The sequence below is a fragment of the Varanus komodoensis genome, unplaced genomic scaffold (assembly GCF_004798865.1).
Source record: "Varanus komodoensis strain SLA01 unplaced genomic scaffold, ASM479886v1 scaffold43, whole genome shotgun sequence".
Lineage (NCBI taxonomy): Eukaryota > Metazoa > Chordata > Lepidosauria > Squamata > Varanidae > Varanus > Varanus komodoensis.
In genome coordinates, this window is record NW_025335985.1 from 1,037,047 (window position 1) to 1,059,894 (window position 22,848).

Here is a 22,848-nt window from a genome sequence, read left to right on the forward strand (position 1 = left end):
TCTTAAGGTCATTTATAGGTGCATCTTCTTGGAACCTTAGTTCTATTTCCATTCCCTAAATTGCCATGCAGAAAATTTAACAATAATTTCTCAGACTTCAAGCAAACATCGCCTTATTTCTCTGAAAGAATGAAATGCCTTTAAGAAACTACTTAAACCCATTTTTCTCATTATCCCATTTGATCTGATTTTTCTTAGTGTTACCAGCTCGGAAGTACAGTTGCCAGGTTCTGATTGCAAAAGCACCGGCATCTGGGGTGGGGTCAGCTGCAGGTATTGTGGCTGACCAGTTTTTATCTTTGGCTGCATGACCAAGCTGGCTTTACTGGCCAGGCCAACCTTTTGGAAAGCTTCATCAGAAATACTGCTATATTTAAAATAAATGCCATAAAACCATATAACCCTAACCCTCATGTGTGTGTGTTTGTGTGTGTTTCCCCACCTCGCAAGTCTGGTTAAGTATAAGAAATGTAGCTTCAAGGAAACAAGTGCTTCTGGACTCTACACAAGCACATGGATTTCTTGCTCCCCAGAACTGGCCACTGGCTCCAGTCTTCAAGATACACTGGGGAAGCAGGGCACAGAGCTTTCGTAAGCAAGACGCTAATGACGGCAGGTGGCTAGTGGGCCCAGGAAAGCTCCATAAAAGTATCAACCTACCCCCACAACCCAATGAAATCCCCTCACTACATCTGTCGCACTAGCTTTGTTCCTAGCTGTCTTGGGACCAAAAACACATCACAGGAAGACAAGCCCGGACAACACTGGCCGGCATCTCCCTCCACCTCACACTTTTAAAAAGTGTCATGCTGTGACACTGTGAGGGTTTGCATGTCATGACAGCCTAATGAGGTGATTTGTCCCATTGGATTGGTTGTTGCACAAAGCACCTGCGATGAGGCCAACAGATGAAGTGTTTCTTCCCACACATTCCTCTAGGTGGCCATCCAGGAGACGCCATGAATGGAATGGGTGCCGTCTCCTTCCCCACTTTCAGCTCAGTGCAATGATTTGTGCCCTCCCACCCCACCTCCCACTTTTCTAGGCGATAGCAAAAGCTGTGGTCTCTGTCTGGGTAACTGCAAGCTGCCTCCCACAAGGTGCCCAGTGGTACCACAGAGGAGCCGCCCATTGTTACCCCCCCCACACCCTTTTTGGTATGATCCACAAATTTACATGTCCAAACATAAGTTCAGGAGGCTAAAATGGGCTCATCAGGAGGCCCATTCTGCAGGTGTATAAAGAAGGGAAAAGGGGGTGGCCCCACTTGCCATCCATGCCAAATGCCACTTGGGCACTTTGAGAGTAGCTGGGAATATCGGGCACCAATTCACCCCTGGCAAGGGGGTTTTATCACTCCTGCCAAGCAGCTCACATGCAGTTGCATCTGCCTCATGATGGATCATGTTGTCCAGTTCAGCTAACGTGACAGCCCATCCTGAGCCAAAGAAACCCTGCAGCAGACCACTGAATCTTACGTACTTCGCCAACCACATTAAGAACCAACAATTAGTAACCACAAGTGGGTTCGCACAACTTAACAGTCAACAGTTGGGGGTCGTGTTGTGTGGAACAAGTCACTGTGTAAATGGTTCTTTGCCCCTGCAAAGGCAACCACTGAGACAGAGTTGGGGAGAAGGTGGCAGGATAATCACATCAGGTGCTTATGTTGGACAAGTTTCAGGGGAACAAGAGCTGGTGGTGCCAGCACATCTGTGGTGCAGCTTGACAGGAGACAATGTGATACACATTCACTGCCCTCTTGCGAGTAATAGAATTGTTGGATTAATTAAATGCAGGTCACAATCCTAGGCTTTTGCAACTAAGAAATCACAGCAAGTGTAGAACACATCTTTAAAATTGACAAAACCAAGATGATCTCTCACATCTTCATGACTCCAATTTGAACTATATATATTTAAAGAGTTTACAGAGTCACACAGGCAACAGAATGACAGGCACAAACAAAATTAGTCTCAAAAAACCCTCCAATTTCACAAGTAGAGAAAACTCTGAAAACAGGAAAAACAGAATTGCAAAGCTAGCCAATTTAAACCACCAAAAGCAAAAGCATATGCACCAGAAGAAGTTATATAAAAGTTACCATAACACAGAAATTGCGCATGAGTCAGCACTAAAAGAATCAAGTCAAGGCTTGATATTAGAATAGCAGCTTTAAACTAAAATCTCTGATGACTCATTTCTGTGTGATGTTCTGTTTATCTTTTGTTTTCTAAACCTTCAGATGTTGTTCACACAATATCACCAAGGTACTAAAAATAAACATGAGGGTGGCCAAAAAGTTGTTTGTCAAAGCGAATACAGACTTGCAGGTATACAATGACTTTCTTTATACGGAAGATCTTTTAAAAAGCGTTACAGCTTTAAGAGCTACAAGTTCATTTTAGCCTTCATAAAGATAAAGATGACGGCCAGGATCCAGAGCTGTTCCATGAACCCAAGAAGGCTCTCCAGAGCAATCCTATTCAGAAGCAAACCACCCGAGTCCCAAAAGGTTTATTTCTAAGTGTGGATCAACGTACCGTGTGGCAAACCCCACTGAAATCAATTATTATTCTACATTTCTTTTTCCTCTTGTGAGGAACCCAAGCCAGATTAGATGGCTCTGTTTTACCCTTGCAGAAACAACCCTGTGAGCTAACTGAGGCTGAGAGTGAGAGACCAGCCCAAAGTCGCCCAGTGAGCTCCACGGCCAAGAGGGGACTAGAACCCAGATCTCCCGGGTGCCCAGTCTAGCACTTTTGGCACCAAACCAGCTCTCAGTGGGACTAGCTGGGTCTGCTTTTCTTGAACAGCCACTCTCTTTTGATCTCCTCTGCCCCACAGAGCAAAGTGCTCATGACACCTCATGAAATTTCAAGAGCAACTTGTAAAATTGGTATGTTGAGGGCGAGGGCAGGGGCTTACCTGGAGTAGGAAAAGCAAAAAACACTGCTGGGCTACATGTTGCCCTCCAGATGTGTTGGAATACAACCCCCAACATGCTGGGAGCTGTCATCTAACACAACTGGAGGGAAACAGGATGGAGAGGCTGCTTCCTCAGGCTGACATGTGGCTCATGACCCTTAGCAAACGACTTGAGTTGTTCCTCCCTCTGCAGGGGAAATCCAGAAAATACTTTCTTCCTATACCAACAATAGCCCCAAGTATATTGTACTTCTGTATGGTTTGCTGAGAGACACTTTGGGAACAAGCCTGCCTGATTTATATAATATATAAAGCACACCACATGCAGCTTTTTGGATCTGGACCAGTGCAAGACCAGCGCTACTCATGATTTTATTGATCTTTTTAGTTACAACCATTTTAATCCCAGCTTTCTATTAAATGCTTGGTGTTTGGTTCAATACCAGTGCCAGGCAATTTCAGTTTTGCAATAAATCCCATTATGCTTCATGTTACTAATTCAAATCTGTACAGATCTTTTATTTTCTATTACACCCTCCTTAATACCGGAACCTAAGTATTCAGTAGTGAAACATTAATACTTTAGAACAGCTGTATTGCACATACTCCAAAACCTTCGCTTCAATTCACCAAATTGAAGGTTGAGATTACAGGCAGTCCCCAGGATACGAACGAGCCCCATTCCTGAGAAAATGGAAATCCGTCTTTAATTTGAATATGTATGTAAGTCAGATCGCATACAGACAACCTTCCACATTTGTGGGGGTTAGGGACAGAGGACCCCCATGAAGGTAGAAAAACAGTGAATATCTCTAAGCCCCAAACCACCACCCAAACCCCAGCGCTGCCTCTTTGCAGCAAGGAAATGCCAGAGGAATTTCCCTCTCCGGACGGACGGGATAGGAAGGCGTGCTTCGGAGGCCTCCCTCTCGCCCCTTTAGCTTCCCCCCTCTATATGACGATGGCAATTTTTCCCAGTAATTTATAAACATTATTAGGCTGTATGGCACAGTTTGTCTGTAAATACAGGTTGTTCATAACTCGGATATTTGTAACTTGGCGACTGCCTGCATTCTCACTGGCATATCGCTGCCTTTGCCCTACTACACTTACTGCCAATTCTTTGAAATTGGACTGTGTGATATTAAAAAGCATAAATCTACTTACCTGAGTCTGCTGATGCCTGGGATTCTTTCAGTGATAGTTGTGTTGAGCTATCAACGTCATCATCGTCATCTGTGGAGAGGAAGATTTTCTTTACATGTGAACTGCACAAGATTGCATTGAAGAAAGGTGTGCATGTTTTTTAGTGATCCATAAAATGCATAAACCTGTTTTATTACCTGGAAAATTTTCTACTCTGAATGAATGACAAACAGACCTCAAGACATGTGAGATACATCTGGCAATGCCCTCACTGACCAGGCAAATCTCTCTGCTGGCATATGTATAACAGAAACTGTTGTGGTTGTAAACAAAACTCATGCTATTTATGACACATTTTTCATAGCCTGTACCAGAAAGCCATACAATTTTTACCATTGTTTATTTTTATTTAAGTTATGAGTTTGTTTAACTTGTATATTCAAATGACAACATCGACCCACTGTTTAACAATTCTATTTCTATGAAAATGCAATGTTGATAATTTTTTTACTTTGGTTCCCAGTTTTCTAATGCAAATCAGATTAAAGTCTTCAAGCTCCAATAAGTTGTGAACTTTATTTTTAAAAGATAAATTAAACTAAACTAAATTAAAATCCCATACTATAATATCAATGACAGCTTATCGCATTCAATGCACTGCTTTTAACCCAGTTGCAGAATGACAAGAGTTAAAGTAATTAGAATGTAGTGCCATCCACACCCAGTTTTTTTTAAAATAAATGTTGTATCATAATGTTATGCTCAATTCATTTTATTTGCTTGGGGCATTGTCAAATAACAGTCTGGTAAGCAGTGTGAAGATCAAGATGGCTTGTAAACTGATAATTTTGTGGGAGGGTAGAAACAAGTTAAATTGCCATCCTGAATGGGTGGAGAAGTTACCTTGCACAATTTCTATAATTTATGTGACAAAAACTAGATGCCTTTATAGGTCAGCCATGCCACAGTAATGTTTGTGTTTTCTGTGCACAGTCTGACGATGCTTTTTTTTTTTTTGCTAAAATTATGTATCTCATTCAGCTGGAGAATGAAAAAGATAATGAAACAGCCATTTATTCCAGTGTCCTTGCTAAATGTAGTCCTTGGGGTGCCATCTTTGGACCACATACAGCAGGTTACAAGCCGCTTCACTGGGGCCTGTAAAAATACTACCATACTACCATTCCAAGCAACCGTTTATCTTGCTTGTTCTGTCAACGCCAGTGAATCCTGGGTAGCCTTATGTACCAACAGAAAGAGATCTCTGACTTGACTTAAGAGCTAGTTTTCATAAATTGACAGAAAATCCCATTAGGATTTGTAGTAGAGAATGATGTTACAGGATTATACCGAAACTAACTTCCTATGTAGTCATAAGTAATGCGGAAGTTGGCAAGGTCCACCTGATTTGTTATTTCAAGCACCACTTTTTCCATCTCTGAAGGATAAAGCTTTTTATAGGCCTTTTTTATCACAGGAAGTTAAATTTCAGGATGTGCTACATGACATATGCATATTAAACCATTGCAAAACTAGCCATAACAAGTTTGCCCTCTGTACTTTTAAAGTGCATTTTTCCATAAATACCCACGGAAAGATATATAACTCCCCACTCTCATTTATGCATCAAATTCTAATGGAAACAACGTTTTAGGTTGGGGGCTTTTCTTTCCTCTTTTCTTTTCAAGCTATCTAGTGTAATTAAGGACACCACCCTATGGGAAGCCTGTAACCCGAAGGCCACCTCCACACTCCTCCCACTCTGCAAAGCAGCTAGGTGGTCAGTTTTGGTTGTCTCACTGCAGAGTGTTGGAGAGGGAGAGAAGGAGACTGAAGCACTGCCAAGAAAAGTCGTATCGTACCTTTGCCCTTCCTGCTGCAATACCCAGTAACCCCTTTCTCTGAGGTTGCTTTTGTGGCCTTGGAGGAGCAGCTGGCATTTTGTTTCTGCACCAGCTGCAAAGGGGGGCAGGGGGTTCATACAAAGCTGTGGTCCTCTAAACACTCTCTAGGTGACATGGATTGCTGTGTTAACCAAGGAACAAAAACGTTAAGTTCTCAAACATTTGTTGAGAAAGGCTTGACCAATTTTGTTGGTGTTCGTTTCAAAATGACTCAGAAAGACCAGAAAAGATTTATCCACAGGTCTGAAAGATAGCCCCGTGTATTTGCAAACTAAACTTTTAAACTCACTTTTAGCAAAGCATATACAAGGGCAAATTTCACACAAACCAACTCTGACAGACTGTTTGTATTAACTCCACTTTGAAGCATGTTCTGTAAAATATGAATGCGTAAGAGGCTGCAATTAAGGAACTGAGAGGGCATTATGACAACACAAACTCCCATCTCTCATCCCTTTTCCTCTTAACAAGACACAGGGAAGGTGTCACCATTGACCTCAAGTAATGTGAGCCAGTGCAATACTAAATGTGGTTGCGCAAAGGCTCGTTGCATTCAATGAGACTTACTACCTAGTCATTTGTGTTTAGAACGGCAACCTTACTGTAATGTGCTCTACGGGGCTCTGCCTTTCAAGATGGTCCAGACTCTTCAATTAATTCAGAACAGAGCAGCGAGGCTGTTGACAAGGACTGGTCCTAGAGAGCACATCATGCCGGTCCTCTGTCAGCTGCACTGGCTGTCGCCATCCAGGCCCAATGTAAAGTGTTGACATTCACATACAAAGCCCTAAACGACTTGGGGCCAAGATATGTGAAGGAAGGCCTGTGTCCATATATCCCTACCAGACTGCAAAGATCTTTAACCGAGGCCGTTCTTTGGGAGCCGCACCCCTAAAGAAGTGATGGGGAAAAGGCTAGGAGGCTCCATCTTTGCACCCCACTTGTGGAACGCGCTCCCTAAGGTAGGGTGCTTGATGCCTTGGCTACTCAGCTTTCATTGCCAGGTTAAGACATTTGTTTGTTAAGACCTGTTTTTAGTAGTTACACCAGTTTTATTCTGCTATTTTTTGCAGCTTGGTTATTGTATTTTCCTGTCTTGTATATTACATTGGATTTATTTCTGTATAGTTGATTGCATTGTTTTAATTCTTGTTTTATAGTTTTATGCTGGTTATGCTTCTTATTGTAAGCCACCCAGAGAGCCATCAGGCTATGGGGGGCATATAAATATAATGAATAAATGTATTTATTATTGGGGATATTTCTAGCCTGTCCAATCACTTTCGTCTCTGGACGGTTCACAGATAAATAAACCTAATCATGGTTAAGAAGTAGTTAGCAATGTATCTTCTGAGGCTCTAGGCTCTGAAGGATACAAATAACAGAGACCCTGAAAATTACAGCTGAAGTCATTAATCATGCTTTTTTTATTTGCTTAAAATAACTGTCAGGAGCACTAAGAGCCAGTTTAGCTTCATGACCACTGACATTCACATTTAATGGATGAAAACCCTATGATCCATCTTATCCAAAGGTACTGAAGTGTAACCATGTCCAGGACTAGTGAAGGGTCAATTAAAAAAAAAAGTGCTTGACTAATGTGTCACACTTACATTGGATGCTAAAAGACCTAATTTCCACCATGTTTAAGGCAGCAAGACAACTCCAGAACTTAAAAATGATCCCTTCAGGGCAGATAAAGATCTGTCCTATCCATCATTCTACGTTCAAGGGTGACCAAGCTGAAACCTCTGGAAGGTTTCATGTGTTGTCCACCTCCTGTTCTTTGCTTCCAGAACACTGTCTTCAACACTGTCTCCACAATTGGAGGTTCAATTTAGCCATCATGACCAATTAGCCATTGGCAGAACTTGCCACATGGTCCTAATAACCACAGACAGACCTATCTCCACTGTGAAATGGAATGATTATATATACTCAGATAGATGTGAGCATATCTTTTTTGAAAGCCAGGAATTATACATGAATGATGTACTCTAGGTGGCAGTAAAATATTATTCTGGAAATTTAACAAACTATTTTCAGCCACAGCCAAGACAACCACCAGGAGGGGTGGGAGGTAGTAGTTTTCAAATTGTATGCATCCACTGAAGCCTTTTCATACTGCACTGTATATAATCTGATCCTAAATTTCTTTTTAGCTTTACTTTAAGCACACAATGGGCAAGTAGCAAAGGTTAGATCTAGAGTAAAAATAAATTAGGATCTTGTTTAACCCTCACATTAGCAAATGTTATTTACTGTTTTACTTTGTCATTATTCAAAATATTTTTTTCCAAGACAGGATTAAAGCATTTATATGTATCTAGTATACTGTAAAGTAACTGCAAAGACAGGAAAGTAAGGAAAGGATGCATCCTAAAATATTGACCTTCCTCGTGTTCAGTTGTAACAGGTTTGCAAATAATAAAGACAAGCAGGTGTCATTGTGCACTGCCTACAAAAGCAGACAATGCTCTCTTAACTTTCACAGGTTAAGCCATTAAATTAAAGCCATCTATTCAATATAAACTTTTTGTCCTTGCTTCAAAAATGCACCAGACTTGAAGTCATCTACTTGCTATATATTCCTTATAGGAAACACATTTTCAAAACATGAAAACGATTTCTTGACATTCTGAATCTGGCATGACCATTCATTTCTTCACCTTCATCTTTAATAAAGAGATGTCTAACCCTCAGAAAATTTCTGAACAGCTGCAGGCAAGTTTCCAGAACTGTAAAAAACACATTAGAGGGCTGAATGAGGCCTGCGGGCTGCATGTTGCATACTCCTCCTCTCCAGAGTCTCTCCTTTAAAGAATGACTAGCACTCTGGCAATAAAACATTTCAACTCATCATCAATCTCTAAACTGCTAATGAAGCAAAAGTTTAGCACATATGCATTCAGAAATTTACCTGGTTCTGTCTGTAAGCTCTCCGATATCCGAAAACAGTGCATTTTACTGAAGTTACGAGAAAATAAGCGCACACAGTTTGGAGGAAGAATCATATTTCTTAGTCTTCCAAATGCACATTCTGGAGGTTCAATCACATAGCAAGCAGCATGAGCCTATGAAAAATACAGCGTCAAGGTATTGTAAAGTTACGTCTAAGTTCATTCATATATTTTTAATTCATGACAGCAACTGGCTGGTCAATATGTTACAGCACTTTAACAACTCTACACCTAAGTTCTATAAAGAAGTTGTCCCTGCCCCATCTTTCCTGTCACAACAGAACTGTGACAATGTATAAGCAGCAATGTATAAGCACCAATAAAGACTGGCAAGCAAAAAGTTGGAAGGAAGCTAATATTTCTTCCCAAAGCGATCACATCACACATATACTTACGCACACTTCACATTTCAGTGCTATTCTGAACCCCCTTTGTCACAGAAGACAGGCACCAACCGTAAAGGAATTAACCCAAAATCCAGACGCCCCTTTGTGACCTCAGATGGAAGGTACATTTGTTTCACAAGAGGGGGAAGACCCACATGCATGAAGAAGCACACGTGTGAATCACTGATGCACATAAATCAGAAATCGACTTCGATGGAGTGTGCGCGTATGTGCGCGCACAGCGGGCAGTTCACTGTAAAGAGAATGGGAGATTTTCCTATCCATTTATAAAGTTACTTTTTAATCTACTCCCTTATCCTACAGTGTAGGCCTGACAATGTCACATCCTGGTTTGGTACTATTTTTTAAGAGAGTCTTAATTTGTCCCCCACCCCACCCCATTTCAAATGAAACATAAAGTAAATCTATTACAGCTTTTCACCTCCCTCTAGAAATTTATTAACTGTATTCTCCTTGTTTAACAGTTTAAGCAGACAGTTTTGCAACTAATGAGTCAATGAACTGCAAAAATAGAGTACTGGACTTTTGAAAGCACTATAATTGCCAGTACTTTCTGTATCTGATGCCTTACAAAGAAAAATGCAGTAGTAGCCAAGACACCTTCAGACCTTCCTGTCCCAACAGTGCAAGAGGCCTTTTACCATAATGATTTCTGATTTCTCTTGAATAAGCAAAAGATACTTACAAGCCTTCTGCTTTTATAGTCAGGCAAGTGGGGAAGTGTTGTTGAAGCTTTTGCACAAGTCTGTCGCCCAGTGGAATTTTCCCCTAGCTAAGCCCAAATACTGTAAGTGAGCCCAGCTGAGAGAGATACACAAATGGGGAATGCAGGAAGGCTATCCCAGAACCTACACATTCCCCATCATCAGCACCACCACCACCACCACCTTTTGCTTTCAACATCAGACCCACATGCTGCCAGAATATACAATTCAGGTGGACGTACATATAAAGGGAAAGGTCTGCTACTGCGGCACCTAGTTTAGTCCTAAGACTTGCAATACACAAATAATTTAGATGGAAACATACAGAACTGGTATGCATGTAACATCAACCCACAGTTTTTTGTTGTCTATGGTTGAACTGCAGGTTGTTTTTGAATCATGGGTTCTTGATATGTATGAACTCTACTCTGTGATTTAATCATGCATTTTCAACTATGAACAACCCAAAGTCTGCAACCTGATGGCAAACTGGGTAATAACAACCCAGTATTCAGCGCCCATCCATGCTCAACCCGCATTCTGGGTTACTGTTACAAGCAAACCAAACCAAACCAAGAAGCTACAGCTGAACAACAAAGCTCATCCTTTCCACCCAGGAGATTTTGCATTCAAACCCTGGCCTCTCTAGGGTAAGGAGCCCAGATAACAAGATAAAAAAAAGACATTGGCCTGAAACCTTGGCAATCTGCTTCAAGTAAGAGCACAGACAGGGCTAGAGGGAAGATGAACTTTTTATGTTCATCTGATTTAAAATAAAAATAAAACCTGTTACACAGAAGAACTATGTAAACCCGAGTATTGGATAAGGCATTATTCAAGACACTGTTATATCGATAGACAATGTCACATCCTTGCCAATTTTAAGATTGGTAATGTCATCCAAAAGCAACCCCCTTTCTATCTGAAGATTAAAGGAAGGTTACACTATGGCATAGTATGGACTCCGAAGACCTTGGTTCTAGCACCCACTCAGTCATTAAGCTCACAGGGTGTCTTTGGGGCAGTCAGAGACCTGCAGCTTAACCTACCTCACAGGATTGTTGTGAGGATATAGTAAAGAGGAGGAGACCCATGTAAGCTACCTTGGGTTCCTTGATAGCTATAAATGTAATGTGGCAACAACAGCAAGCATTCTAATTTCCTTGGAGCACAATTCTATGCAAGTTTCAACAGAAAAACTCCCTAGAATTCCCAGCATCCCCAGTCAACTGCCTGCACTACTGCATTACACTGTGTACTCATCATATTTGAGTATAAATATATTGTTCCAGCGTTGGGGTTAAACAAAAAGCTTGCATCGTTCTCTTTCTATTATAAATTGCCTAGAGTGAGTCACCAAGTTCCTAAGGTACATACCAGAATTCCACACCATTCGCATCTCATACCCGAGAGCACCTCTGAAGAGCCACACGTTTTCTTGCAGACTTTGCAACGTGCACCTGAAGGAAGGTTGCCTTCCCTCCAGTGATGATGGTACGTGTCCTGTAGGAAGTACACAAAACAAATCAATTATCCCCAAAAAACCATGCGGCACATATACTGATAAAGTATTTACATGAGCTGCATTGTAAGTATGAACATGGAACCTTAAAAAAGCACCAAGAAACACACATTTCATGAACGACGTTTCAGAGCAAACAACAACAAACTTGCCTGCATATTAAGCCTTAGAAGACAAGTCTTGTGTACCTCCTCAGACATTTACTTTCCTGTGGGTTTTAAACAGAAATTATACTTACGTGATCTTGATGACCATCTTGATGGCACTGGCGACAGTCACTGCAAGCAAACGGGACACAATCTGTATGCACGTGTAGCTCACACACTGGAAATAAATGGAACGAAAAGGGAAAATGAGCTCACTATTGGCTTGCATCTGTATATTCTTTTCTTGAGTTTTACTCTTTAAAAAGATGGTCCTTGAATACTGAGGACTGAAACTATTCTGAACCCAGGATAAAAAGTACACCAAGACAGGACCCAGCTTAGGCCAAATTAGATATAATACCATTCTCATGATAAGCAACTGAGTAATTTTTTTAATGTGCAAACATTGTTGGGAAGAGGCTGATCCAGACTGCGATGTCAACAGAAGCAAAAGTTAAGGGGAAAAATCCCACCCTGCCACAGCAGGTCCTGATCAAGATCAGGAGGGGCTATGTTGGCTATTTACACTTGAAAACAAGCACTCGGGTGTTGATTGCATGAATGGTGTCTGGTCTACTTAGAGAAGATTACTAGATATTGAATCTTGGAGGGCAGCACTGAGGAGGACCCTCTGCTGTTTCATAGCTCTATGAAAACTACATTAGAATTTTTTCTTGAGTGTCAACTGCTTCTTGTACAATAACAATTAAACCCCCAGCAACAAACAGAGAAGGCAGTGAAGGCACAGCTTCAATGATGATTCTCTGATAAAGACTATTCTGTTACAAACAAGAGGATGCAGCTTCTGCAGCTGGCTTCCTTTTAAGCCATTTTTTTCCTGGAAGCTTCAGATTTCCCTCTGCCAAGATACTTGTCAAATACAGTTCTGAAGACCACACCACCACTAGGGTGGCAGACAATTAACAGCAGAATTAATTAGGCAATGCTGTTAGGAACGTGAGCCATTATCCTTCAGCCTTACCTTCACAGCGAACAGCTGGAGACTCTAATTGCTTTCTACACACAGCACAGAATTTTCTCTTGTAATGTCCTGGAGGTCCTAAACAATGTGCAACTGGAACCTGTACAGAAGAAAAGTGTCCTTAAACTGTATGTTGCATTCTGAAAATCAGCAGGACTGCATGCATTTATACAGGTGACTAAAAGGACTTAAGAACAGTTTAAGGGAGTCAAAATTTCTGCGTCATCCCCAGTCAGAATCCAAGACCTCATTCTCACATAACAGTGCAATCCTAGGGGGATGCCCACAAGCCTCCAAGCTTGGAGGAGCGGTGGAGACAATGTTTGCCTCCCCACTCCATGCCCTCTGCATTTTTGCTAGATCACTATTTGCAAATGTTTAGTGATGGAATTCCAGAGGGAGAAGGAGAAGACTGGAGCAGTTTCAAGATACCTCAAATCTTGGCCACTCCGAATTCTTTCCTTCCCCACTCCCAAAACTTCCTCTTCTTCAACACTTCACCCCGAGGTTGCTTTCCCAACTTTGGAGAAGAAGCCAGTTTGATGTACCTGTGCCATGAGCAGGAGGACACGGGAATCCAACCCTCAGCTCCATGTCAGAGTACTCAGAGTTGGGAATCCACAGTATCCTATGGCCCCATTTAGGGCCCATATAACCATTCCTTATGTGTACAAGCCCAGCATATAAGCCCTCTCCATCCTAATAAGACAACTTTCCTTGGCAACTTGCTGTTGAATACTAGGGATAGGCATGGAATTTCTTTGGTTCATATTTTAATATTAGCTTACCTAATATTTGCACTTTTCCAGCATTTTGTGATACATTTTACAAAAATGCGCAAAACACTTTATATTAGGGGCAGACATTGCACAAATATTAAAAGTCAAGACAACTGCTGCCCACAAGCTTGCATTCCAAAAGACAAAAAAATAAAAGGGAATAAGGCATATACAATATGATGCACCTTCAAAGCCACCAAATACCCGTATAAGTTCCTTGGAAAAGTATCCCTTTCCTCGTCCAAGTGAGAAGCAACACGCATACGCACAAATGTTCAGGACCAACGTTGCAGTCAGGCACTGCCTAGTATGTGTCTAAGACCTGCAGGGAGGGGAAGCGTGCCAGCCCCAAGGCCTGCCCCATCACTGGTTTCGCCCTCCATGCACAAGGGCATCTCTGTAAAGAGGAGCGCTTCCTTTATCTGCGGGAGCACCACATGATGCTGGGAAATCTCCAGGCTGTATGAAGAGTCCCTCCCAAGAGCGGAGGCTCTCCTCTTCCCAAAACTGCCCTCCATGTGGAAAGGGCGATGAGGGCAATGATGGAGGGGGCAGGTGCTGTGCACTCCCCCTCTTCACACATTGCACTGACTCGGAATACTTCAATGGGGCAAGAGGTGACGTTCTAAATGGCCGCATTCCGGAACGAAACTGCACGCTGCAGCTACCATTTGCATCTGTGTGGTAAATGAATAAACGATGAAGTTCCTTGTATAGGCCTCTGTGTATTTTGAGGGAAGAGAGGGCGGTGAATTTACCTGTCTATTACCTGCTATCCTGTCTTTCCTTCCGAGTAGATCAAGACAATATATACTATTCCTCCACTCATTTTTCCTTTTGCAACCCCAGTGAGGTTGGTGAGGCCTGGTGAGTTACATGGATGAGTCGCGATTTGAATCTGAGTTTCCCCAGTCCTAGTCCACCACAAACCACTACATCAGGGGTGGAGTAGATGCAAATGAGGGAGGGGGAGATGAGGCAGAAACCGTCTAAATAAGTTGGCCTTTAAGCAGCCTGTCCTGAGGATGCAGAGGGGGGAACATGTTCAGGTCATCCCAGCTGCTCCTTTTCCCATCACCAGGGAGAGGGAACTTGTGCATTATAGATGCTGCTGGACCATAACCCACATCATCCTGACCACTGAGCATGTTGGCTGGGTCTTAATGGGAACAGCAGTCCCACATCTGGATGACCACAGTCTTCCTGCCCTTGGGCTAAGTCCTCCTTCCTCCTCAGTATCATCAGCAGGAGCATTACAGAAACCCTTTTTGGTAGACTCAGCAACAGATCTGAAAACATAGTGCTCATGCAAAAGTGAAGCAAGTGATTTGCTTTGGTGTGAAAATAAACTCTGTTGCAATACACTGTACAGAAGAAAATAAAAGATTCCCTATGCAGCCAAGCAAAGAAAGCAGCCTCCCTTTAAAGATTTATTTTACTTGACAAAAATTCTGTGCTGCCACAATCTAGGCATATTACTTTTGCATCACAGAAAAGTGACACATAAACCAGACTGAACAGATTCAATCCCCCTATATATAGGAGTAAGAAGAGGAGCAAAGATAAAATAAAGCAAAGAAACAAGTCAGTGTTCTGATTCCAAAAAGGCACAATTCTCCCACCAAAGATAAGGATGAGGCAGTGCCAGACACATCTGACCTAGTAAATCAGGCATAAAAAGTTTCTGGGTTGTGCAAGCATTGCAAAAGGAATGTTCTCCCTTCTTTACGCTATCAAATGACGCAATTCCTAGTGATTGGTTTCCCTTCCTTAAAAAAAAAAAAAAAAGCACAAAATAGTCATTTCCCTTGCCTCCCTTTAAGTGAACAGCCAAAAGAGGCTCTGGATCAAGACCAGTTTTATTACCAGCTTGTGTACACAGTTTCTGCTTCAGGAAATAGGTGGGAGTGAGCAGTTCTAATTACCCTGTCCAATCCCATCTTCCCCACACCCCTCCATGCCCCCACAGAGGATATTTAAGAAACAGGAACTGCTCATGCTGCCATCGCCACATAAAGCCTCAATTATTCTCACTCTCAATAGTTACCATGGCCAACTAGCTGCATTAATTCCACTGTGATGTCACAAGACACCCTAACAAAGCTGTTTGGCTCTCATTTATTACTGAAAGCCCTTTATAAAGGAGCCATTAAAATCAATTTGCCAAAGAGGGTGTAACAATCTTGTTGGAGCAATGGTTTTAAAGCCATGTAACTGCCTTGAATATAGTGGGCATCTACCTAAGCAACACTTAATACTGGGATCTTCCTCTGCTTCCTGAATACCCTTAAATAATCAGTTTACTTCCAACCACAACAGCTACTTTCACAGTTATCAGTTCTGGATGATAAACCATTATACCTGTTAGAAATTTAGCATGCATGGTTATGGTTTGGAGGAGTTTATCTAAAGGCTATTAAGGCATGGTTTAGTTCAGCCTTCACAAATTCATCTTCTGCAAAAATTTTGGACCAGTTGCCATTAGACAGCATAACCAATGATCAGAGATACTGAAGATGCACTTCAAAATGTCAGGAGGGAACCAGTTTGAGGAAGACTCACATAACATTAGGAATACAACTGGGTTCAGACAATATGATAATCCATAAGGGTTCAGTATTGGTTGAGTGTGGACTCCTGCTGAAACATGGATTATCATGTCTGAACCCCACTGCACTAATAAGCCACATACAACCCATGAAAAGAACCTGTGTTTTATTTCTGGGTTGTGAACTGTAGGTTATAAGTGGGTTGAGACAACAGGATAACCCATGGTTCAACAAGTCAGGTTCAATGACAACCTACATGCAACCACTTAGTGTAGGTTATTATGTGTCAACAAGTCTTGGGGTCATTGATTTGCTCTTTTGGTGTTAACTATGTTTACTGGGGGACTGCAGGTGGCGCAGTGGTTTAAACCGTTGTGCTGCTGGGCTGGTTGATCGAAAGGTTGCCGGTTCGAATCTGCACAACGGAGTGAGTTCCCATTGCTCCGTCCCAGCTCCTGCCAACCTTGCAGTTTGAAAGCATGCAAATGCAAGTAGATAAAAAGGTACCACTTCGGTGGGCAGGTAACAGTGTTCCGTGCACTTCGGTGTTTAGCCATGCTGGCCACATGACCACGGAGACTGTCTGCAGACAAACGCTGGCTCCCTCAGCTAGGAAATGGAGATGAGCACCGCCCCCTAGAGTCAGACATGACTGGACGTAACGTCAAGGGGAAACCTTTACCCTTACCTTTATGTTTACTGGAACAAGCCAACTTCAACCCATGCTTTACAACATTGGCTTGTTTTCACAGAACACATGTAAGATTAACCACTGATTGCTAGAGTCAAATGACATGACAAGCTGCAGTTTATCACAATCTGAAGCAAAGGCCTTCAATATCCTCCCAACTCTGCAAGGGGAGGTGGGGAAGGGAGGAGGGAAGTCACAAGTGTAGGGCTGGGACTTGCTGCAGCTGGTCCTCAGAGCTGTGCACTAAGGCTTAGCTTGACCTGGGAACAACTGCAGCTCTTGTACACCCAGGTATGTTGCTCTGTCATGTGGGAAAGGGCCTTAAGAGCCCATTTCATACTTTGTGCAGCAGGTGCTTTTGTAGTGCAGAGCACCACAAACTGTGATGCTGAGAGAGGCTTGCTTATGAGCTCTTGTGATGGGCACTTGCCAGAGAAGCTCCACTGGTTGCAGCTCCCCAATGCTACTGCAAAGAGCAACCGTAGCTCAGTAGCAAGGCACATGCTTTGTATGCAGGAAGTTCCAGGTTCAAGCCTGGGCTTCTTCAGTCCTGGCTAGAAAAAGAGCCTGCTTGAAACCTGGCAGAGATGCTGCCAGTTGGTGTCAACTCAACTGGACTGGACAGGTCTGACTCAGTGTCGGCAACTTCCTATATTCACTTTACACTATCAGGACTTTATCCAGAGAACAAATGGCGGAGCATGTACACAAAGCAAACATGTTCATCATATGAGATCTGAACTACTCGTGGGAATAGCATCATGCCTCAGGGTTTTCCAGGATTTCCGTAAGCCAACAGCTTTAGGTCAGCAGAGTGGATTGTATTTCTTCTGTTAATAAAATGAATTAACCAAAATGCCTCTAAAAAACTATCCCTTTTTGCAGAAAAGGGATTCACTTTGTTACAAAAAAGAGTAGAAAGCAAAACCAAGAAGATGGCTTAAGTTTTGAGAATGGAGGCATTAACAGCTATTTGTGCTTCAAGGATACCATTCTATTTTCAGCTATCTTTAGCAGTTATGCTTCCTGTTTTAAGTTTTGTAGGGGTTTCCCTTGCTGTGCAAGCCTTGGTTGCATTGATAGGCTTCAAACAATGTCATGCGTAACTGTAAAACAAAAACAATATACCTAGCCAGAGACCACTGGAAAAATACTCTCAGCGAGACAGAAGTCACCAGAGGCAGATTAAAATTATTACCGTTGAAAAGCATGGTTGAAGGCATTGCTTAATTTGACCCAGGACAATTTGACCTAGCACCAGAAACTCTTCTGTGCTAGCAAGCCAGCCCTGAAATATGTAAAGCGTCGATCAAGATGTCTGCGAACGTGCACGGAGCGCTTTTCAGTCACTACTGACAAATCACACACACTGCCCCACAATCTGGGATTTATGTAACTGCTTCTTGGTTGGAGGATATAATTTCCAGGAAAGAATGAACATTGGCAATACTTCATGTTGGAGATTAAGCACTTTTATGGAAGGATTTTACTCTGCTATCAACAAAAACAAATGCATCCATTGAGGTCAGCATCGTTAGCGATGCAAATCTGCCTTAAAAGGAGTGTAGTCAAGCTTTTCACACAGAAAAACAATTTGTTCCTCTAGACCCAAAGTGTCTGAAGAGATCAGAAGGGGAAGCAAACAAATGAGGTAAAATTCATGTCTAGATACCGTCTCAATATAAATGAATTCTATTTTTGGCACAAATCATCCCCTCACGCAGTTGTATCCTTCAGTGTAGGGAGATTGTTTGGCTGTATTTTTCCCTGAGCAAAACGTCCATTCAAATTCACAGGAAGCAGCTGGCAGGTAAAGAGATGGTTCAAATAGCCCTGCTCATCCCTTTTCAGCCTCTGTCCTTCTGGTCCACACCCCTCTGTTCGTTTCCGTTCTTCCTCTATCACTTTGGCTTCATTCTGTATTTTCCATGCCGTGCATCCTAAACCCTTCCTCCTCCTCCTCTCCTTGCTCCATCAGCCACTACAGTGCAGGCTTCTCACATGCTAGGGAAGAAAAGCCATAGAAACAAACTGGATGTACCTCTAAGGCCGGTACAGTGTTTCTGGATAGTCTGAGTTTTAAAGATGGTTCCCACCTGAGAGCAAAGTGTTCTGACTACCTTACCCAACCTCCACTGCTCTGCTTCCCTGGTAAGACAGGAGAGTGTGATAGCAGAGAAAATGGTGCAAGAATGTCACAGGGGAGTCATAGGAAGCTGGGGAAAAAACCCTCAGCCTTGCTCCCAGAGGCCAGGGCTAGCAGGAGGAGAGGCATTTAAAAGCCTCTTGGTCAATTGTTTTCACACTTTTCCCTCCAGGTGTGACAATAAATGGACCAGCTGGTTGGTATAAAGATGCCATTAAATTTGCCAGTTCAGTTGGGAACCATAATCCATTTTAACTAATTCCAGTTGTATCTCACTCAACGATGCATGGCTCTTACTTATTTCAAAAAGGAAGCTGGCCAACCTTTCGATCTTCCTCACCAAAATCCCTTTTCCTGCAAAGTTGAAGACATGATGGATCTGAACAAGCGCCCTTCAAGTGCTCAGGTGCAGCTCCATGCTGCAGTCTCATAAAGACAATGCAAAGGGGAAAGAAAACTGAAAAGAGAGGACAATAAGCAGCTCCTGTTTGTCTGACCTACGCCAGCCAACCACTGGATAGTCATTCCTACAATGCCCTTGCATTCTAAAAGTGCCACATTACCTTTACAGGCCAAACTGTCTTAAGGCACAATCTTATGCAAATGCAGACAGAGAAGGGGCCTGCAATTCCCATCACGCTGTATACAGGCCTTTCTGCAGTCTAATCTTGCTTATGCCCTTAAGACAGGAGTCCTCAAACTTTTCCACCAGGAGGCCAGTTGAAAGCTGCTGGTGCTGGGCGCAGGCTGGAAAGGTGGTGCTGGCGGTGCGCGCGGGCCGGCGCTGGGGCAGGGCGCATGGTGAGGCGAGGCGCAGCGCAGGCGGGTGGGCACACGCGGTGAGGGAAGGCGAGGCGAGGTGGGGGCAGGCACGCGCTGCAAGGCAGGCTCACAAGGCAGCGGCTTGCTTGCTCGGAGATGGTTTTCTCCAAGCGAGCAAACCGCTGCCTCTCCATGCGCAAGGTGAGGTGGGCGGAGGCGGATGCGCGTGCGGCGGGTCCAAATGAGCATGGCGGGCTTGATCCGGCCCACGGGCCGTAGTTTGAGGACCCATGCCTTAAGAGATACCTAAAGCTTAGACTTTAATAGGAATGTTTTGATACAGTTATGTAAGCTGTCTTCAGAAGGTTATGCTCATGACCATACTGTTGTGTACTCACACACAACATACAAATAGTCAGGCACATCAATTATGAACCTTCAGTTCAGAGAACTTGGGAATCTAAAACAAAAATCTGAGGTGCTAGAGTCTGAAGCTCATTAAACCACTTGCATAAGAAATCAGATATATGAGTTTTCCAAGAACATGTGCATTATTTTAAAGCATCCTGTGAGTTTTAGGTTCTGTCACATCTGTCATTCATCTGGAAACCTGAGCTTGCAGGAAACATTTTAGCTGTAATAAAAAAGCAGAACATATTCGAATCAATAGAAGCTTTAAGAATGATGGGGAACGTAGTTGTCCTATCTTAAACTTCATCCAGAATAAAAAAAGAAAAAGCAGTTGTTGGGAGGGACCTTTCTGTACCCAGACACAAACCTGCCGCTGGCACTGCCAATGTCCCTTGTGGAAGGCCATTGTTTGACTGAATGTTTTCCCAGCAGGTTACAGTCAGTCTAACTATGAATTTCAGGTAACTTCAGACGGAATCTTTCCTGCATCAGTGCACCATCAGAAAAACCACGCTTTGCCCTATCAGCTTACAGTCGAAATCCCAATGCTTTCCTCCCATGGATTTCAGCTTTGGGTTGAAGGAGGGGGTTGCTCCTTTTTCTGGCACTCAGGTAAGACTGAGGGGATCTATACTTCACCTCCATTTGTGCCCCAGTAACAAGTCACAAAAGCAGCCAAATGGCCTATTGGTATGCAAATTGTTATGCAAATTGAAATCATATGCTCCAGGCATGACTGTTTTATAGAAAGGAAACCGTAAAAGGAAGGTGCTGACTTCCATGCATTTGACAATGTCCTAGGAGGACTAGGTTGTAGGTCAAAATATGGTCAAGGTGCCAGGAGACAGGAATACTTGCTAGTATGTTCTCTTCGGGCACCACCAAGTTTTAATCCCTGATGAAAGAGATTTGTTTAGGATGCCTTCCTTTTCTGACAGCTTCATAGATTCTACCACATATCTGCACTTGGTGTGTGCTTGTTTTCCTTACCAGCATGCTAGAAGCAACCAAACAACATTCACAAGTAAATGTGCTCACTCAGAGGTATTCTGATCATAATGCTAACCTGAGTGGTGCAGAGCTTACCCTAACCCTAACGCTGTAACATTTTAAGCTCAACAATTTTACTGTCTAATTTTTATGTTTTAACAGCGCATTTTACACCACTGTAACCTTTTGGCTTCACAGCACTCTGAATATAATCTGTCCCATCTTATCCTTGAATGCTTCAGTGAAAAACTGTTAGCAGAAGAATTGTGGAAAAGATGTTAGGAAACCCCCAAAGATCTTGCAAGCAGGAAAACGGTAGACAGAAATTGCAGATAAGCATGCTGGTCCATTAAAAAACAAACAAATAAGCAAACAACAGTAGCATAGTCGCTTTTTTAGGTGTCACTGAAAATATCACAACGTAGTAAGCAAGTTTTTGAGGTCAGCAGAATACAAGGAGCACTCTCTGGACAAGTTTGTTTAAACAAACAAGGTACTGTAACTAGACTAGACCATGCAGACTGATTGCTCACACAGAAAAGTTCTGAAATATCATCTAACAAATTCCAGCTTGTAACAAAGTCAAAGCAACAAAGATTACTCATTCTACAAAGACTTCATAATTCTCTTTGAAAGTTGTCTGCGCAAAACTTATCTGACTCATGCCATCCTTCTGAGTTAATGAGCCTTTACTTGACCTTGAATTCCATGTCCTGCTTAAGAATGACATTTTTAGAAAGACAAGGATAATCCAGTTTCAAAAGAAACATTCAGACAAAGCTGACACTTTGCCAGATCCCCACTTCCAGTATTCACGATGTAATTTTAAAAAACACAGAATTCATGGTTTACAATAAAGGTATGCTCTAAGAAACCATCAGGAAAAATCTGCAACAACTTTTGTATATTGGAAGGGTCCATAAAGTAAATCAGTAAAGAGGATAGGGGGTGACATAAAATCTTTTCCTATATAAAATAAGCTATAATGCAAGCCTTCTGTTATGCTTTTAAAAGCCAAATTGAATATTCTGCACAGCCACCACAAAAACACCAATATCCCACATGACTGCTTTTATACAGCAGATTAACCTGGAAACCAATCCGCTAGTCTGTCACTAACAGCAGCAGCTCAGAATTCCATGACACTTTTTCACAGCAAAACCGAAAAGCTAGCGGGGGCTGGTTCTACTAGCCTAAAAGGCAAGTGCTTACAAGGATAAAACACAAACAAAAGCATTCTTCACAGCACCAACTGAGAGAAACTCCATAGCAACTATGCTATTTACAGATATAGTTTAAGATCTGTAAGTAGTATTAAACCGCAAAAGTGCCATAAATACCAGGGTTTCCCCCTGAATTCGATGTGTTCAAAATCAACAAGAATCATAATGATGCTGTGTTGGGTTATGACTTTCAACCTGTATAGTGGAAGACGTGCTAATTACAGAAACAATCATTTGTGTTTTGGTACAAAACAGGAGGCAGAAACAAACACATCTGCATCTTTTCTGGAGAGGCAGAGTCCCTACTTTGCATCTCCTGGTAAGGTATTTATTATTTATTTATTATTTATTTTTTTATTTATTAAAACATTTTTATGCCGCCCCATTCGCCGAAGCCTCGGGGCGGCTTACAACATAAGGTAGGAAAAGCTCTTGCTTGAAATCTTGGAGAGCTGCTTGTCCGTCAGTGTCCGTGGCACTGGATGAGATGGGCAGAGGGTCTGAGACAGAAAGAGGAGGCTTCCTGTGTCCCTCTCCTCTTCCAGTCCTTCCACCTGGAGCAGCTTTGCCAATATGAAGAAGCAATTCCTTCTGCTTC

At 42.5% G+C, this 22,848-nt stretch overlaps 1 protein-coding gene across 4 annotated transcripts in view; it reads right to left on the reverse strand.

Moving 5' to 3' along the window:
- DGKQ (diacylglycerol kinase theta) overlaps positions 1-22,848 on the reverse strand; it is a 79,974-nt gene that overhangs the window by 32,295 nt on the left and 24,831 nt on the right. For all 4 annotated transcript variants that reach the window (XM_044444070.1, XM_044444071.1, XM_044444072.1 and 1 more), the window contains exons 3-7: positions 12,700-12,799; positions 11,810-11,895; positions 11,427-11,552; positions 8,899-9,052; positions 4,096-4,164 (exon numbers count right to left, since the gene is read on the reverse strand). In XM_044444070.1, coding sequence (XP_044300005.1) covers positions 4,096-4,164; positions 8,899-9,052; positions 11,427-11,552; positions 11,810-11,895; positions 12,700-12,799 — 535 coding nt within the window. The remainder of the gene's footprint in view (positions 1-4,095; positions 4,165-8,898; positions 9,053-11,426; positions 11,553-11,809; positions 11,896-12,699; positions 12,800-22,848) is intronic.